This window comes from Neophocaena asiaeorientalis, unplaced genomic scaffold (assembly GCF_003031525.2).
Source record: "Neophocaena asiaeorientalis asiaeorientalis breed wild unplaced genomic scaffold, Neophocaena_asiaeorientalis_V1.1 scaffold357, whole genome shotgun sequence".
Classification (NCBI taxonomy): Eukaryota; Metazoa; Chordata; class Mammalia; order Artiodactyla; family Phocoenidae; genus Neophocaena; species Neophocaena asiaeorientalis.
Genome location: NW_020173270.1, coordinates 3,504,081 through 3,523,003, shown reverse-complemented (window position 1 = coordinate 3,523,003; position 18,923 = coordinate 3,504,081). Strand labels below are relative to the sequence as shown.

The 18,923-nt window shown below is 54.8% G+C and overlaps 1 protein-coding gene across 10 annotated transcripts in view; it reads right to left on the bottom strand.

Annotated features, from left to right (window-relative positions):
- RANBP3 (RAN binding protein 3) overlaps positions 1-18,917 on the bottom strand; it is a 54,778-nt gene extending 35,861 nt beyond the window's left edge. For 2 of the 10 annotated variants that reach the window (XM_024745880.1, XM_024745886.1), the window contains exons 1-2: positions 18,491-18,917; positions 276-331 (exon numbers count right to left, since the gene is read on the bottom strand). In XM_024745880.1, coding sequence (XP_024601648.1) covers positions 276-331; positions 18,491-18,512 — 78 coding nt within the window. In that variant the 5' untranslated portion in view covers positions 18,513-18,917. Of the gene's footprint in view, positions 1-275; positions 332-3,733; positions 3,911-3,946; positions 4,170-18,490 lie in introns of those variants that run through there. The other 8 variants (XM_024745883.1, XM_024745884.1, XM_024745877.1 and 5 more) reach the window with 7 other exon arrangements.
- Between the last annotated feature and the right edge of the window lie 6 nt (positions 18,918-18,923).

The following is an 18,923-nucleotide window of genomic DNA, read 5'->3' as shown; positions in this document are numbered from 1 at the left end:
TCCCTCCTACCAGATTTCCTAATGCACAGCAGTACTTCTAAAGCAAATCGTTAGGAATGAGAAGGAAGCTGATTCTTCCACTGCTTTTTTAAAGCAGGGTCTCTGAGTCCTGTCCATACACACCCCATCTTAACCTCGTGCCATGGTAACCTAAAGCCACCGGGCCTTTTCTCCATGGCAGAAGGTTCCTTGGCCATGCGACCTGGGGAGAGAGAGCTTGGGGAGAAAACAAGGCAGAGTTAACCATGTGAAGGGAGAACATACCGGCCCCTTACCTTTTGTCCTTTATCCTTCTGAAACACAAAGACGGGCGGAGCAATGGCAGGCTTTTCTGCAAAAAGAAAAATTGGTGTTTTTCCCCCCAACACTATATTCGTACAGTAAACAAAGCTACATTCGTTTGTAATAAGTAAAAACAAAAAACAGACCTGGTATAAAACTAGTAACTCAAAAGGTCATCAAATAGCTAAGAAAACAGTTTCTTCACATGGACGAGGGGAAGTGTTCAGTGTGAAAAAACTCGACACAGTGGTAGGATACGTGCACTCTTCTGTGTCCATGTACACACCAGTAAAAAGGTTCCAAGACTCACTCAGAACAGGCCATGTCACTGATGGAGGGAGTGCGGTGTGGAGGGTGGCCAGGCTGCAGGGTGCCCGGGTGGCTGCTACTCAGCACCACCAACCGTGGTGCTGCAGGAACGAGGCGCAGAGATGGCAGGTCCCCAATTTCAAAGGCTGGAGACTAGTTTAGCTTTTTAATTTTTTTTTTTTTTTTTTTTTTGGTCGTGCCATGTGGCTTGCAGGATCTTAGCTCCCCGACCAGAGATTGAACCCGGACCCCAGCAATGAAATTGTTGATTTTTGACCACTGGCCCGCCAGGGAAATCCCTAGGTTTTTAATTTTTCCACATCTGCAGGCCAGCTGAGGCCAGGGATGACCCATTTGCAACCTCTGCCCACGGGACGCACGCTCTTTGGAGAGCTTACTCTGCTCAAGTCAGCCCTGCATTCCACCTGGGTCTCTAAGTGAGCGTCCGTTAAAAAAAAAAAAAGTGTGGCGTTGTGAGAAGTCTGAAAGGCCATCTTGCACAGCTGCTGCTGAAGGAAGAAACCCTTTGGGATGTTGTCACTGGACCAGGGAGATGCCGCCGGTCGTTCTCAGGCAGCTGAGTCCATGGCTCTTGGCCACTTGCCCGAGCGGGCGGCCGCTCAGGAAGGCCCTGCCGCTGGCCAGCGGGTTCTGGACGAGGACTGCCTTAACCCGTGGGGGGGCCCAGAGGCGCCTGCCTCACTGCCTGGGGCCGGGGCGCGTGGCTCTGGGTGCGCTCATGAGTCCCGCGGGCGTGCCCAGGGCCTCCCTCAGCACTCGAGGCCTGGAGAGTGGCGTGGCCATATGGGAAGCCGGGGGATCATGAATTTGGGGAGCACTCGCACGACCCTTCCCCCTCCCTCAGTTGTGTGGAGCCGAGGTGAACCAGGAACCCGCACTCACACAGCTTTAACCCGGCAGGACCACTACGCGGGAGGGGACACAGTTTGTAGGCCATGAGAGCGCTTGTGGGGGACGCGGTCGGAGGGTCTGGTCTGGAGCATCAGGGAAACGCTCCCGAGAAGAGGCAGCTGTGCTGAAGCCTCAAGGAGAAGAGTGAAGGGAGAGGGGCAGGTGTGAAGGTGACAGGGAGCCCGAGGGGCAGATGGTGGCGATGCGAAGGATTTGGGACGGTTGTAAAAGGAGTGGAGGAAACACAGAGAGAACAGAGTTTGGGGAAGGGGGTGAAGGCGATCACCCACAGTAAAGAAGACGGGGCGGGAGGGACAAGGTTTGGGAGGCAAAAGGACAAGTCCGAGATGGGCAAATGGACACTGTCCCACTCCCCACCCCCAAAATTCCCACCCCACAGAGGAGTAGGACAGACGCCAATCTTCACTTTGGGGCCACAGCCCACCGACGGTGACCATTCCCTCCGCTGTGCTCACTGAAGCCTTGTGGCACTTGGGTCCGATTCACCACGACAGTCCTCCCCAGGCACAGCCCACGCAACCACTGGGGTGAATGACATCTAGGAGACCAAACTGCCACAAGGGAGGAGGGTGGAGGCGTGGAAGGGTCTTCCACGCTTCCCAAGACAGCTGTCTCCCCAGCACAGATGCACAGTTGCTCCACAGACCCGGGGGATCGAATGAAAGCATGAATGTGCTTACTGCTGGGCAGTAAATGACAGCAAAGGAAAGCTGGAGGGACTCTGGGGACAGCTGCAGCTTCTCCACACCATGTCTACCACGGGCGAGCCCAGACACCTTCTGGCGCTGCCCTTTACCCCATAAGCCTAGCACCCGGGGCTGTGGGTCCAGACTCCAGCCTCACTTCTGCATCCGACTGCCCGCCAGCCGCAAGGCTCGGGGGTGTGCAGGAAGGAGCTGGGATTTTGGTCAGCCTAGGGCCCCCACCCCCGCCTTCCTCACCTCCGTGGTTTAGATGGAGCCCAACCTGGCTCTAGGCCCAAGGAGGAGAGTACTGCATGCCCTGGCCCCAGGGGACACGGCGGCACATGAATAAGGCCAGGCCGCGGCCAGCGAATGAGACTCGGGTCCAGGACTTCCGTTGGAGCTACTGGGGAAGGGGTGCTCTTTCTCTGCAGGGGCTGCCAGCAGCTGGGTGTCACCACAAGGGGCCCTGGGGCAGAGCCAATCCAGCAGGAAGCAGAGCTGGGGATGGAGGAGGAAACTGAACCCTGGAGACACGGCTGGAGGCCCTGGGTCAGCAGGCCCAAAGCTAACCCCACCCCCACCCTGACTCTTCAGTGAGGCCAGCAAATGCTGATTTTTGCTTAAGCTGGCCTGAGCTTGACTTCTGCCTGTCCCTTGTCTCTAAGAGCCTCCGGCCTCTCCGGGAGAAGAGGCCTAGCCGCTGTAGACTTAATTAAACACACACCATACCCTGTAGAAGAAACCTGGGACTGGCCTCACAGTGAAGCCAAGATGCTCTCTTTCTCTTCCTAGCAGGCATCACCACCTGATGTACCGTGTGTGTGGGTTTATTATGGTCTGCCTCCCCTAGTAAGGGATCAAGTCCATGAGATCGGAGCCTCTGCCTCGCTCCCCTTGTGTCCCACAGTCTGAGAACAGTAATCGGCACCCTGCAGGGATTCAACAAATATTTGATGGAGGGATGAGTTAGGCAAGGGGGGCATTGAGAAAATGACCGCCAGGCTGTAAGGAAGGACTGGAACGGAGAGGAAGCATCTGAGTGGTAGAGGAAGAGCTTCCTGGTGCTGGAACTGTGACGGCTGATGTGCAGGCACCCAGGAGGGGCTGCCTGTGGGCCCCCGGGGCAGGACGGGAACAGAATTAGTTTCAGCAGGAGGCTGCCTCTGGTGCAAAGGTCCTGCCCAGCACCTCGTGGACCACACGGCAGTGTCCGGGCGCAAGCTGGGAGCGGTCCCATCTGCTGGAGGAACCCTCCTGCACGGCAACGGGGCATGTCGCACGGCTGCGGGCAGAGGCCAGCGAGAGGGGGGCATGGGGCTCTGGGCTTGGAAAGCAGACCTACCCTCATCACCTCCACTGCTGTAGTTCAGACCTCCCTTCTTTCTCCGCCTCTACCCTCACCCCCTGAAGTGAGGCCTCCACAGAGCAGCCAGAACCACTGGTGTGAAATTCACACTTTCAACTCAGCAACATCCTCCCAGACTAGGGCCGAAGGCCGTTCCAAAAGGGCACCCCGCACCGACCATGACTGTGGCACTGAAGAGCCCCCAGCATGTCCCACGCTTCCGGACTTCCGCCTGGCTTAGTCCCTCTGCCTCCAAGACATTCTCATCTTCTCTTCCGTGGCAGACACACATTCAGGTAGAGACACCACCTCCTCTAGGATGCTCCCAGTTTGAACTGGGCTCCTGAAGCCTGCTCTGGCTTATATCCTGCATGGGTTACACCAAGGGTACCTGTCAGGGAGGCTGAGAGATCACAGACACAGCATCTGAAACAGCTCTGCACGCAGCCTGTCACCTGGTGTGTGCGGTGTAAGAACCGTCCAGTAAATGTTTGAACTAAACCCCTTCTGTACTTCTTCACATGGGTAGCACCAGCTGCTATGAGATCACATAAATATTTATGAAGCCCTTGTTCTGTGCAAGGCATCACGGGAAAAATGCGGAAAATGCGGAACGGGAAGCCGGGGGCAGAAAACTTCAGGGTAAAACATCTGATGAAAAGGGAAGGGGTGTGTCTGTTTACTTGGCCGTGTGTGTGTGTGTGTGTGTGTGTGTGTGTGTGTGTGTATGTGTGCGCGCACGCGTGCACGCATGCTATTTGCTTATTTGCTCCCCTGGCAGTATCCTCTCCTGGACCTTAAGCTCCATAAGAGTGGGGCCTCTGTTGTGTTCGCCTCTGTATCTTCAGAGCCAAACGCAGTCTCACACATAACACATGCTCAACAAGCAGTTAGAGAGCAAGCGGAACGCTGTGGGCCACACGGGCTGGGGCCAGGGAGGCCTGGGCCCTGGCAGCCCACCTCGCAGGCCACAGGGACCCCTGCGGAGGGCAGGTTTGGGGGACAGAACTTTGGTCAGTTCTCTACCAAAGACACAAAGCATCAGAGCCATGCGTGTTTCATTTCTGCTCATCCGCTTTTAGGGCCCAAAGTCCGTAAACTGCAAGCTAGTCCCGACTCCACGGCAGCAACACACACGTGCCCCCTTCCAGGCAGACTGTCTTTAACTGTCCCACATCACCACTGCTTCTGGTTGTCACCGAAAAAGCAGCGTCATCCAGCCAACTGAAACCCAAGTTTGGGGAACGAACAGGGGACAGAAGCAACGAGGCTCTTTGGACCTGCCTGAAGCCCCAGTCCAGCTTTTCTTTCACAAGTGAAGGGAAAACCACCACCAGAGATTTGTAGAGAGACCTAGGCCACCGCAAAGACCTAAAATATTAAAACGTTAACCAAATACACGTTATTTGATCCAGATTGTCCACCAGGTGTTTTTTTCTTTGTTTTTTGGTTCTGTGAAGGGCTCCCTGGGACTTTCCTGGTGATCCAGTGGTTAAGAATCTGCCTTCCAATGCAGGGGACGCGGGTTCGATCCCTGGTCGGGGAGCTAAGATCCCACAAGCCGTGGAGCAACTAAGCCCGCGCGCCAAGTAGGGAGAAGCCCGCGCACCACAGCAAACAGTCCGCATGCCACAACTAAGACCTGACGCAGCCAAATAAATAAATTCTCCTTGATCAAATTAGTCTGTAAAAAAAAACAGCCCACCTGGAGCGTTGAATAGACTCATCAACATAAGAAGGGTTAAGAAAACCAACAGTAAAGAAAGCCGTTTCACCAAATGTTCCCCAAAGTTATCTGACCAGGCAACCCCTTTCCAGGAACACCGTGACGAGGCCTAAGAACTGTGGGTGACTGCGGCCAACATTGCTGTGTGAAGTGGGGTGGGATTCGGAACCCTCAAGTCACCTCAAAGAACAGCCCTGCTCTGGGTGGCGCAGGCACTACCGTCTGGGACACGCTTGGTGAGTCAGCCTCACCTCAGCTTCCCAAGGTGCCGATGCCAAGTCCAAGGTGGCTGCTCTTGGTCTGAACCCCTCCCCCATCCTCCTCCACACGCCCCTCCTCGGCTCCTGTGCCCCAGATGGCTCCCTGCCTGAGCCCAACCATGATCCCAGCTCCCAGCAAGGGAAAACCCCTGCTTCCCCGATCCACCAGGTGGCAGTGGGTGGTGGTGAGGAGGCCGGGGACAGACCTGGACAGGCTGAAAGGAGTAGCCTCTGGTGACACCGCTGGGTGACATCCCGGCCCACAGCATGGGCTCTCCCTCCTGTCTCCTGCCATCCTCCACCCAACTGTCTGCTTTGGATGTAAACCTTGGGGCAGCTCAGCTGTGATCCCCAAGGACCAGGACTGGGTTCCGGACCTGGTCTTCACAGTCCTGGTGATAAGCACAGACAGGTAAGCCCAGGTGTGGGAAGTTGCAGATCTCTGCTCCTGTGACATCCCTCTGCCAGATGTTTGGGACCTCTCCCTGCTCCCAGGGGCACTGCTGACGTGGCTATGACTGTCAGGGTGCTCTGACCACCCAGCTGAGCCAGGAACCACTCCTCCAACTGCACCTTGCGCTACGTCCAAAGAGGCAATCATGACAGTCACTTGTCAACTACAACTTCCAGCGATTCCACACATCTGAGTGCCCACTGTGCACCAGGTACCATGCTGGCTTCTACGGTGTGGTGGTGACATGGAGAGACATGTCCCCTGCCTGCCAGGAGCTGACATCAGACTTAGTTGAACGTTACAACACAGGGGAAGCACAGAAGGCACTCAGACCGCGGAGCTGGGGCACCCAACCCGGTGGGGCTGCAGAGAAGGAGCAGATCAGGGAGGGCTTCCTGAAGGAAATGCCACTTAAGCGGAAGGAGCAGCATTTAGCCAGGTGACCAGGAGCGGGGAGGAATGAGGCAGCACGGGAGGAACTGGAGGAAGGTCAGGGTGGCACCACTGGGCTCCCTTAAAGACAGACGGGAAACAACCCAGCCCAGGGCGAGAGGAGCGGAGTACAATCCCTCACACCTGCATGGCCCAGCGTAGAAGCTCCTGGCAGGTAAGCACCAATCACACTCAGGCAGTTCCTATCTTGAGCAAAGGAACCAAAGATGGCTCCAAAGAAGTCGGGGGTCCCTAAGGTGCAGGCTGCCTCTTGACCCAAAGGGCCGTAGACCATTCTCCCTGCAGAGAGTGGAGGTCTCTGGGTAACAAAGGGGTCGCCAAGGAGGCAGGCCCTTCTACTAAAGCAGAAACGACTGACCAGGGGCCCTGGGACAAGGGAAAGTCCTCGGATGGCTTGGGTGGGTGCGTGCGTGGGAAGTTCTAAAAGCCCCACCCTGAAGGCATCGCTGTAATCTGTGTACAGGGTCTTTGTCAGGGAGAGGGCCTGTAAACTGCCTCCTCAAATAGTGGGTAAGGAGGGTCCAAAGGAGGAGGAGCGTTTTAAGAAGCCCCACACTTGTCAGAATTAAAACAGTGGGCTTCCTGATACCACCACTACAAGCAGGCCAGGGTACAGCACTCAGGGTTTCATCTGTGTCTTTTCTGCCCAGAGATTGACTGGTGGCAAAACCCTTAAAACAAAATGCCTCCTGTGTCTATTTCAGACCAGCAAGGAAGGGGATGGAGTGGGTACTGCCCTGCAGCCAGTCTAAGGAGGAGGAACTCCTAGGGAGAGGGTGGGTGGACGGCAGCTGCCCGGATGTGAGGAAAGGAGGCCAAGTCCCTACTGCAAGCAAGGGAAGGGGAGCAAGGAGCTGGCCTGGACCCCAGAGGTGGCCCCGGGGTAGAAGGGTGTGTGTCCCCACCCTCCAGGGTGACAGAGGTCTTGGGATCCCATCTTTAGACTTCTCCAGCCTCTGCCACGTAGTCACAGCGAGGACATTCCCAGATGGGGTTTCCCAGAACCCTGGGATGGTCTCTCACACAGGCCAGCAGTCATTGATCAGAAAATACTTATGGGCCAGGCACCTAGGTGCTCAGCACTTCATCCGCATCACTGTCCTGAAACTTCACAACCACCTTAGGAGGTAGGTCCTTAGTTTACAGAACAGGAACGGAGACTCAGAGAGGGCGAGCGACTTGTCCAAGGTGGGGCTGGGTCTCCAACCCAGGCGGGCCTGACTCTGGTCCCTGACCCCCGCTACTACCCACGCACCGCAAGGGCAAAAGGGAGAAGTCACCGTCCCATTTTGCTTCCTCCCATCTTTCCCTCTCAGGTGGGCCTTGAAGCTAAGAAACTGGGACTCTTCCTTTGAGAAGTAACATCAGGACTAAAGCAGCTGTCAGTAAACATTCCAGACAAACATCTCTGGAAGAGTACAAACGAAACTACAGGGTGAGCGATGGTCTGTGGGGTGGGCCCGCGGCCTCCAGCAAGTCGTGCGACCATCTGCTTCAGACCCATAGGCAGACCCTCAGGCTCCTCGAGGAGAGAATGCAGACCCACGCTTAACGGTGAGGCCCACTATGCCTCTGCAGCTGTCAAACGTGTAACCGTGGGAGACTGTACGTAACACATTCACAACCAAAGGTGAAAACACACACATTCTCTGTGTGTTTTCAGCCCCGCATGCAGGCCTTCCTTCTTCACACTATGCACGGAGGCAAGTACACAGAAGCCACGGGCAGGCCTGCCCCTCGACTAGCTCTGGCACGCCCCCGTGGCTGCCTCCAGCCTCCGTCTCTGAGGATGTCTGCTAAACTAAACAGAAGAAAATATGTAGACCCAGGAAAACACACAGAGAAGGGAATCTGGACTATCTTGGCCTGTTCTGTTTATTCCTCTCATAAATGATGGATCGAACACCTGCCAGGAAATAACCCCCATCTGGAAAGCCACACAGAATTCTTGTCCCAAGTGTCAGCAAGGTAGTTGTGCAAAATGAGCTTTAATCCTGCGCTGATGTGTCTTAATCTTATCTGTGCAAAAAATATGGAAAGCATCTTGCCAACACAAACAACAGTCTGTTAATACGTGGCAACTGCTTTAATCCTGCGACACTTACTATCTCAAGCCTTCGAGTCCTTTCTTTTCTCAGGAATTATTATAAACAGTCCTGTGCAGCAACATAAAGGTGAATTTGTCACCGATGTGTCAACTCTGTTCGCCAACTAATTCTTTGGTGAAGAGTAGAACTGATCTCAATCATGCTGTTGCTAGGCAATACCTCTCTGATTTCAGTGTACCGCAGGCTCAGCTAGTGGGCAGTGGGTCCCTTCATTCTTTTTTCGGTACTTGAATATATTTTTCCTCAGGCAGCTCTCCACTGGTCTCATGGAAATCATAGGGGGGCCCAGTTTTGGGAGATGACAGTATATCTTTCATCTTATGCCCTTCTTTCTGGGATGCTCTTCATCACAAAATTACCATCACCTACTGAAACCCGAGCCACTCTTCAGGGCTCTAACATGACCCTGCATTTCTGACAACAGCGGGGGTAATAAGCCACTTGGATTTGCTGAATGGTCCTAACTAGACCCGGAGGCAGGCGCTTTACATACTCCATCTCATTCAATGTCATCACAGCCCTATGGCATAGAAATTATTTATCGTCTCTGATTTGCAAATCACGAAACAAGACTGAGAGGCCTCGGAGAGACACGTGCCCTGCCCAAGTCACGAAGCTGGTAGACAGCAGAGGTGGGATCAGAACCCTAAGCCTGACTTCCAAGCTGGGTGCCTCACGTCCCCCTTGACCCTTCTCAGGCCAAGCCACATCCGCCTTCTTTACTTCTAGAAGCACCAGCCCTGCAGCCCTCTCCGATCCCTCCACCCCTGCCCCACCCACTCAGACTACAAGCTGCTGGGGCAGACCCTGCACTTTGGATACCTCTGTGCCTTAAATCGAGGAAAAACCCCATAAACCTATTAATACATCAAACAAAGTCAGCAACCTCACCTAAAACTACTGAGAAATTGGGGAGCCAGCTTTGACAGCACTTTTCTATTCTGCCACTAGATGGCGCGACACAAGCACAGCTGAGGTGAAGTATCGATGCAAGCGGCTGGCCGAAGATTCAGGGGAAAGTTCCAGTGAAGACAGCGGAAATCCCCTCACAGGAAGGAGAGCTAAGGACTCCAGAAAATCTGCTGAGGCTGCAGGCCAACTGATGAAGTTTGGGAACGCGGGCGCTGGTTTCTGGGTGTGTTCAGATGGGCCTCAACCACCTGCGGCTGGGACCCTGGGCAAGTTCCCGCGCTTTCCCCACATACTGCCTGTGTCTGTCAACAGGGATGGTACCTACGCCCCAGTCGATTCGGAAGGACTGAAGGAAATGATGCATATCAAGTGCTTGGGAAGTGGCTGGCATGCAGTCTGAATTCCACACTGGTGTTACTACTGTTACTAGAATTCCACAGAGACTGCAGATACACTGACGCCGTCTCAAAGCAGGGGTCTTGGACTCCAGGACTGTCTCCAGTCGCCAGGCCCTCAACGATGACAAACACCTCCCGGTCTGGCCCCTTCCAAGAGCTGCCTGGACACGGGGACACCTCGCCACAAACAAGTCTCTCATAATCCCTCGAGCCCTTCTGAGGCCGAGGGGATCACTGAGGTGAGAGCCGACAGCAGGCCCACTAGCCAAGCCCTGCTCACAGCAACACGACTTCCTGAGAACCCACGATGAGCCAGGGGCGAGGCACCGGGCACTGGAGACAGGAGGAAAGGTGGACGAGGCCGCAGCCATCTAGTGGGAAGAAGAGAGAAAAACAAGCAGCCGGAGGCGTGCAGGGACAATGAGGAAACCCTGGAGGCAGGTGCTAGACTGCCGCTGGAGCAGGGCGGTGGGCAGAAGGGGGCCGCGGCGGGGGGAAGGCCTCTCCCAGGCGCCATCTGAACCTTGGGTGTGAAGGAGCGACCAGGTGAAGGCGGAGTATGCCGGGCAGAGGGAGCCCCAAGAACGAACATCCTAAGGACAGGAAGAACCCGGAGGCCCATCTGACCCCAGAGTTCCCTTAGGGGAGGGCAGGAGGTGAGTGTGGAGACGGGGAGCATGGTGAGGAGTCCAAGCAGGGGTGTGATATGATCCGGTTCATTTTTCTGAAAGACCACCCTGGCAGTGGTCCCCATGAATCCTTTCCATTTCTGCGTGTTATGAAGTTTTGTAATATGACGTCGGGGAAGATCACCCTGGGAGTGGTGAGAAGAACAGATCTCAGGGAGGCAGGAGGAGTTGCCAGGGGGCCAGCGAGGAGCCCTCAGGTGCTGTCCAGGTGAGAAGCGGCAGTGACAGGGAGGCTCGGGCAAGTCTTGTGGCCTTGCAGACTGGGCGAGGCAGCTGGAGCCTGACTATTCTGGAGACAGAGCGTGCTGGTGCCTGAGCTGTGGAAGCACGTCTCGCTCACTCAGTGGCCGACGTGGTCAGCAAACACAACCCCCATTTTTCTGACAAGACTCCACAAGCAGGCGGCCCCCTCCAAGTGGCACTGATGATGAGTAACCCAGGCCCTGGGCTCTCAGATCCCCGGCGGCCACATCAATGCTGCAAAACATCCTCTCTCCTCTGAGCAAACGGTAGCCTGTTTTCTCACTCTTGCCACCCGAGAAGCCAAACTCTCCAAACTGTTTTCCCCACTCCCGCTCTGCTGTTACAGATGCAACACAGGCGTTAATTCTGGGCTGATGAATTCTCGAAATTCTGTGTGGCAAGCCTGGGGGAGTTTAATTTAGCAAAGGCATTTAAAACGTACTGCAAAAGCAAAGCTTACCTCCTAGACACGTGCATGGAGAAACCACTGTCGTCTCTGTCAGGTTTCAGGAGAATGAGTGCCCAGTGAGTCAAAATGATCCACTGGAAAGGATGAGCTGGGCTCCTAGACTCAGTGGCTGGAGGTGGGCACACTGGGACAGGCCGACTCCTCTTACAGACACGGCCTTGGGCTTCAGCTCCCGTGAAAGGGAATGGCCCAGATGCAGAGCATCTCGGAAGGTCCCCACCTGGAACTTGGAACAGTGCTGAAGGTCATGGAAAACACTGTTCCCCCTTAACAGAGACATGAAGTCCATGATGCCTACAGCTGCCAAAAGGCCATAATGGAAAAAAAAAGTTGGGAGGGTGAGCCCTAAGCTCTAGTTGGCAAACAGTTTATTCTTGGACACTTTTATTTTGCCCCCAACTCCACCCCCTGGACACTGGGCAATGTCTGCAAACATTCCTGGGTATCACGATGGGGAGGAGTTACTAACAGCATCTGGTGGATGGAGGTCAGGGATGCTGATCAGCCTCCTCCTGTGCACAGGCTGCTCCCCCAACCACAAATGATCCAGCCCCAAGTATCAACTGTGCTGAGGATGAGAAAAAGACTGAGTCAGATCCCGAACTCACATTGTACAGCAAAGTAAATTCTCAGTGGGTCAGACGGCGCGAACCAGGGTGCTGCCCCGGCATCTGTGAATTACCTCCCCCCCTCCCGGCCCCATCTGTGTATTCCAACGTGAGCAGCATCCTAGGACTTTAGATCAGATGACTATGTTACACAGTCTCTTGGCAGGGGGAGGGTCCACAGAATCCCCTAACACAGGGGTACTCAAACAGGCGCGATTTTGCCCCCGAGGGGACATCTGACAACGTCTAGAGACATTTGGGTAGAGGTCAGGGGCACTGCCAAACATCCCACGATACACAGGACAGATCCCACTGGAATGTCTCAATGAAACTTGGCTATAACCCGAAAGGAGCTTTCTCTCTACCTAGGCATCCAATCAGAAGACTAACAGCCAGTAGTAACTGACATAGATCCGCACCTACCAGTGGGCCAATCCCATGCCATATGTTCCTTTCACACAACAATCTTCAGACTTGATTAGCATCGTTCCCATTCTACAGATGCAGGAATTGAGGTCAAACAATTTGCCCAAGCTCCTGGGCAAGTAAGTGGCAGAGACACGACACAAACCAAGGGCACTTCCGATTGTGCCACAAGCTATCAACCGGAGCCTGCCAGTCAGTTCCGGTCTAAAATTCCTTTGAGGCTTGAGACAGGGGAGAAACCCACATGGATCTCCTTACAGGCCCCACTCAGGCCAAGCACCTGTCTAACAGGTGCTACGACAGGGCTGAAACCCAAATGGCAGCCAAGGTCAGGCAGGCACTGGAAAAGGGGGAAGCGGGCCAGGTCCCAAGCAAGTCGGTGGAGACAGCGGTGTCTAGGAAGGCACAGTCTATCTCAAGGTGGCAGCTGCTCCTTAGTCCTGGCAAATCATTACTGTGCAGGAACGCAGGCTGAGGCTGGTTGCTGTTTTTCAAGAGAAATCAGAAACCTGGATTATTCTTTCCCCTGAAATCTCGGAATTCTTAAGTATTGGCTCCTAATTAAAAGCAAACAAAGACAAACCTAAATGAGCCAAATTATATATGTCTGCTTGCCCCCAAAGCAAGGTTACAATTTCTGCCTGTGGTTTTTGACTCTGGCTCCATGTCGTGAAACATCTGTGGGGCCCTAGACACTGCGGACCTCCTGCAACAATCTCCAATGGTGCAGCCAAAGCATCAGTTTTAATTCTCCTCCACAACCTCCTTAAATAAGCGTGAAGCACGGTCAGGGTTAATATTCACAGCAAGTGCTACGCAACAGCACCAAGTGCCAAGACAACCAAGGATGAAGTGGAGTACAGGGACTTTACTCTGAGACTCTGTGCTGTATAGTTTTCTACCAAGCAGTGCACAGCCACACCGAACACGGCTTGTGGAACCACAGGAAGGTTACTGCACGAGGCGGCAAAAACAAACCCCCTTCAAACAAAACAGAGAACCCCTGCTGCTTGCTGCCAGCACTACCACCAGATCCTGAATAGACAACGAAGCAAACCCATCTGCCTCCTGATGGTTTCAAAGTACCATGGAGAGCTACCAAGGCTCGGCCAGGTCAATACCAGCTGCCTTTCCCAGGTAGTTTCCATTACATGAGAAAGGCCCTTTTCAAGTCCCCCAGATGCATCCCATTGCTCCCCAAATGGCCCCCATTTCCCACTCTACCCCAGTCTATTCTCTGGGCCTGAACTCACTTACTAGGCAGGAATTTGACTGGTACCTAAAATGCCCCCTTGGCTGGCCCCAAACACGGTCCCTGCTCCCAAGGCCATTCTAAGCTTCCTGGCTCTGACCCTAGGAACTTCCTGTCGCCTCCTCTCTCTCCAGCTCCTTCAGCGTACAAGCACACAGCAGATCCCGACCGGCCCTCATACCCCATGATGCCTGCAGGCAACGGGACTGCTGGGGTGAGTCCAATTTCCAGTTAACTGGGAGGCAGGCTGGAGATGTGGTGGAGAAGTTTTAAACTCGCAGAACTGCAAGCTTTTCTGTCTATACACAGGATCCCTGTCAAAACTTAAATTTTCTTCCAAGTACCTAAAGACTTTAGCATGGCACCCTCAGCTACCGCCAGGCCCCATCTGCCCCGGGTGTGAGAGGCATGCAAGAGTTGACCTCAGGACAAACCCCAGGGTTAATGTTTATCATAACTTCATGAAAACTTTGAAAAATTGCTTCTCACTTCTAAGAATTAAGTTTAGGGCAGGGGAAGGGGTGGTGAGAATCAAGTGAACTGAGGATTCCAACTGTTCTGAGTTCTAGCTCATCAGTAAAAACTCAGCTGCATCCCATCCTCTCTGGGGTTAGGTCTTAAATCAAAAAGTAAGGTGAGAACTGATGAAAGCCAAACCACCCTTGAAAACCTCTGGACTAATACTTGGTCCAGCCAGATCAGGGGTTCTCAATGGGGGGCAACTGTGTGGGGGAGGCTCCCCCCACCAGGGGACACTGAGCAATGTCTGGACACTTCCGGTTGACATGACTGGGGGAGGGGGGAGGGTGCTATTGGCATCCAGTGGGTCGAGACCAGGGAAGCTGATCAACATCCTACAATGCCCAGCACAGCCCCACAACAGAGAATTATCTGGCCCCAAATGCTTAGAGTGGCGAGGCTGAGAGCCCCTGCCTAGATGATCACGCAATCAAAGTCAAGACAGAACCTAAGAGGACGGACAGCCCAGCTCTGGCTGCCTCTCATCCTGGGCTCACCCCAGGGGGTGGAGTCAGTGGGGGTGGATTCACCTGCACTGTTCAGACTCACTTCTTGCCCTCTCCTGCTTCGCTTTGAGCACTTCCCCTAAATGTGTCTGTAACATAAGTCCACCACAGTAAAAATAGCTACTATTTACTGTTTATTACCGGGCTGAGATAGGCGCTAAAGAATTTATATGCATTAATTCAGCCAAGGGTCACAGCAACCATGGGATAGATACGATCATTGTTATCCTCATTTTGTTGCTGAGAAAACTGAGGCTCAAAGGAGTTAAGAATTTGGCCAAAGTCACTCAGAGAGTACAGGGCAGAGTAAGAACACAAACCCGGTTCTAATGCAAAGCCTGTGCCCAACCATCACCTTATATGGAGGGTCTCAACTGAGGGTGATTCTCCCCACCTCCTGCCCTGGGACACTACACAATGTCTGAAGACATTTTTGGTTGTCACGACCCCTTGGGTAGGGGTGCAGGGGAGGGTGTGTGCTACTGGGATCTTACGTGTAGTCAGGGATGCTGCTATGATGCTCAACATCCTACAGAGCAGAGGACAGGCCCTCAACAGAGAATCACCAGGTCCAAAATGTCGATAGGGCCAAAGTTGAGAACCCTGCTTTATACGGTCTCTTGGGTTTCCACCCTGTGTGTCCGCAGGCTGGCAAGGCGTCACGTGCACATGGTATCCTTTAAGGCTGGGATCTAGAATCCAAGATCTCCTATAGCTCAAATACACTTTGCTCACCCTCTTCTCAGTCTCTTTACCTCTACCGGGGACGAAACGCCGCTGCCTTCAAATCCCGATGCCGGTCTACAAGGCAGAATAACTCCAGAGACAGGATGATTAACGACTTTGGGATGTGTCAGTAGCGAAATGCCAAGCAGAAGAGAATATCCCAGGACACAAGTGTACGACACTCACACACTCCTAGGAGAGAAGCATTCCAGTTGGACCTTAATAGTCACGGACTACAGGACTACCAACAAAGGGCCGTGGGAGTTGCTGTCACAGCTGAGATCACCATGGTAAGGAGGGCCAACAAGATGCTGTACTGGATACACAACTGGAAGTGTTTCTTTCCACACAAGCACAGCACTCCTAACCTGTACTACTCAAGCCAGGGCTTCTCAACCCTAGCTGCACGTCGGGATCCCCCGTGCTGTTTTCTGTCTCTATAGATGCCCAGGTGTGAGGACGGATATGATTAGGATCCCAGTTTGGAAAGGCAGAAGCCAAGAGGGCGTCTGAGATTAAACAGCAAGTAGGAAAGCACACGTATGGCGCAGTCCCTAAAGCGTCAAAATGCATAGGAAGTCCCAGTCCACATAGTGGATGAGAAATTAAAGATCCTAGCAGGCTGCACAAGCCCAAACCAGGAATGGAGTGGAGAAACACATGACACCCAATTAAAGGGCGGCAGAGATATGAGAGGCATAAAAGACCACTAAGATTTGATTTTTTTTGGAGACAGCTAGGCCAGAACTAGTGTCAGAGGCAAAGTACTAGGTGAGTGTGGTATTTACTAGGCAAAAACTTTAAGTACTACAAAACAGTCCGTCTTCTCCATCTTACACTTAACCTGTTCAACGACGCAATTTACAATCGACAGCTCATGTGTCAGCGCATGTGCTAGAAATGGTGTCCCTGGAAAACAGGAATCCATAATTTTCCCTTTGTGCTCAAAGGTACACCTCACCACGAAGGTCCTGACGGATGAATTCACTCATTCCTTCAACAAACATTTCTTGGATACCTACTCCGCGCCAGGCACTATCCTAGTTGGGGTGGGGGATCCACCAGTGGCAGACAAAAATCCTCACCCTCATGGAGCTTACGTTCTAGAAGCAAACAAGTAGACCGAGCACACCGGTTGGTGATAAGTGCCGTGGGGCAACATGAAGCGGGGCAGAGGGGATAGGGAACGCGGATACGATTTGAAATAGGTGGCCAGAGAAGTTCGCAACGATAAGGGAACATGTGAGTAAAAACCTACAGGAGGGGCAGGAGCAAGCGTGGGGACATGTGCAGGAAGGCTGACTCAGGCAGAGGAACCAGCGGGTCCAAAGGCATACAGGAGAGAGGATGTGGACCACGCAAGGGACGCGGAGACAGCCAGAGTGGATAAAGCAGGGCCCGTCGGGGACAGAGTGGCGGGAGAGGAGGACAGGGAGGTGTTGGGGGCCATCTGCCTTCGGGGTTGGCAAACTGTCAGCTGGCTGAAGGTGGAAGGGAGGCCCAGGCAGCGGCAGCGGTGGTGGTGAGAGGTGGTCAACCCCGGTGAGATTTTTAAGGTAGAACTGACAAGATGTGCTGTGGCATGGGAGAGAAAGAGGAGTCAAGGGCGACGTCAAGGTGTTTGGCCTGAGCCATTCAAAGGATGGACTTGCGGTTTACTACAAGTGGAGAAGGACGGTGGGCTGGGCGGGTTTGGGGGAGAAAGACAGGGGTTTTGTGTGATGTGGCTATTGGACGTCCAAATGGAGATGTCGAACGCGACGTCGCATAGGAGTCTTGAATTCAAGAAAATGAATGAGCCCAGTACACAAATACACAGAGTGTGTCATACCGACTCCCATTTATCCAGTCCCCGTTCTGCCTGCAAATGCATCTTGTGAATGGAATGCCTCAACCCTCCACTGGCTCCTTTGTCTTATCAAAGACTTGCGGCCTACGTGGCGGGAGGGGGTGGTGATCAAGAAGACCACCTTGATCCACATCCCTGCTCCTCACTAGCTGTGGGACCTGCCTTGGACAAGTAACTTAACCACTCTAACTCAGCTTCCTCATGGGGAACAGGAGCCGACGGTACCTTCCTCCGGGAGCTTTCGTGAGGAGCGAGGGTTACTCCAGATCACACGCGCCCAAGACTTTGAACAGTACCTGGTAGCACTCCAAATGCTCCGCCAGGGTGAGCACTTATTGTCATTCGTGCACTCGTGCAGCTCAGTACAAACCTCAGGCCAGCAGGGAGCAGGGTATGGGGGGAAATCAGGGCCAGGCAGGTAGATCGCCTGCCTGTAGTTGGGCACCTAGACACGGAGGGAGCTAAAAATAGGCCTCAGAAGGTCTTGAAGCTACTAGCGATCTCAACGCCACGGCTGATTTCATCAGACAGCGGCTGATGCGGCCTTTTCCCTGGGCCATTCGGAACTGTAACCTTGTCAAAATCGCTCAGCCAGGATGTCAGCGCTCCGCAGAGGAGGGGATCGCACAGTCTCTGTCTCTCTCTCTGGAAGTGCAACCAACAAAAAGGGCCGAAAAGCCGCCAGGGCTTTCAGTGGCTCACACCCTGCGGCTGAACCTAAATGAGCGGAGACGAGGCGCGACTCTCGGGTCGCCAGGAAGGATCCGAGGGAACTGGCGGGAACTGGGGGGCTGAATTGGGGGTGGGGGTGAAAACAAACAAGACGTTCTCCATCCTCGGCGTGGGGCAGGCCCGCGGAGGATGAGAAGCCCACAGGACCGGGGGGTGGGCCGGCTCGGCAGCCAGGCAGGGGAAGGGGGAAAGCCGGGGTCCCCGAGAACGAGGGGGCGGGGAGGGAGCGTGGCGCGCTGGGCCCGCGACCAGGCCCGGAGATCCATTTACATCCGAGGCCGAGGCGTTGAGGCCGCGCTCCCGCCCCCTTCGGCCCCTGACCTGGCCTGCGAGGCGAAAGGGCCTCAGGGCCGCGGCCCCCGCCGTCTCCAAGGCCGTCTGGCCAGACGGTGGCAGGGCCGGGGCTACCGGGAGTGATGGGCCGGGCCGGTGAGCCCGGCCTGAGGGGACGCAATGGGGGACGGCTGAGGGACCCACTGGGCCGCTCTCCCGGAGAAGACAGGCCCCCCGCACCCCGGGGTGCTCAGCCCTCGGGCCTCTGGCCCCCGGGCCTCCCGCCGCCCGTTCCCTGGCCGCCGGCTGGCCCCCAACGGCACCTCCCCTACCTTCGTTCGCCAGGTCCGCCATTTTACTTCCTTAAGCCCTCCCACAAGGCCCCGCGCCGGCCCGGGCTCGTCTGCCTTCTGCCAGAAACTCCCGCGCGTGCGCACTTGCCAAGTCGACTCCGAGCAAAGCGGGCAGTTAGCGGCTGCGCGCGGAGCCCAGCGCGGTGAAGCTCTCGGGATCCGGGTCCGAGCCGGGCCAAGCTCGGAGCACGCGCCTGCGCATTAACCACCCCCGCCTCCTTTTCCCGCCGACCGAGGGGGCGTGGGCAGGGCAGGGCGCACGCGTAGTGGGCCTCGCGGGCGCCGCGAGCAATGTGGGAATCTGCGTTCCCTGCGGCTGCGCGCCCGGAGTGGGTCTTCATGCTGCTGCTTTCCGCTTGTTTTTCGGCCTCGCACCCTCGGTGGGAGCTTGAACCGTGGAGGGCGCCGCGAC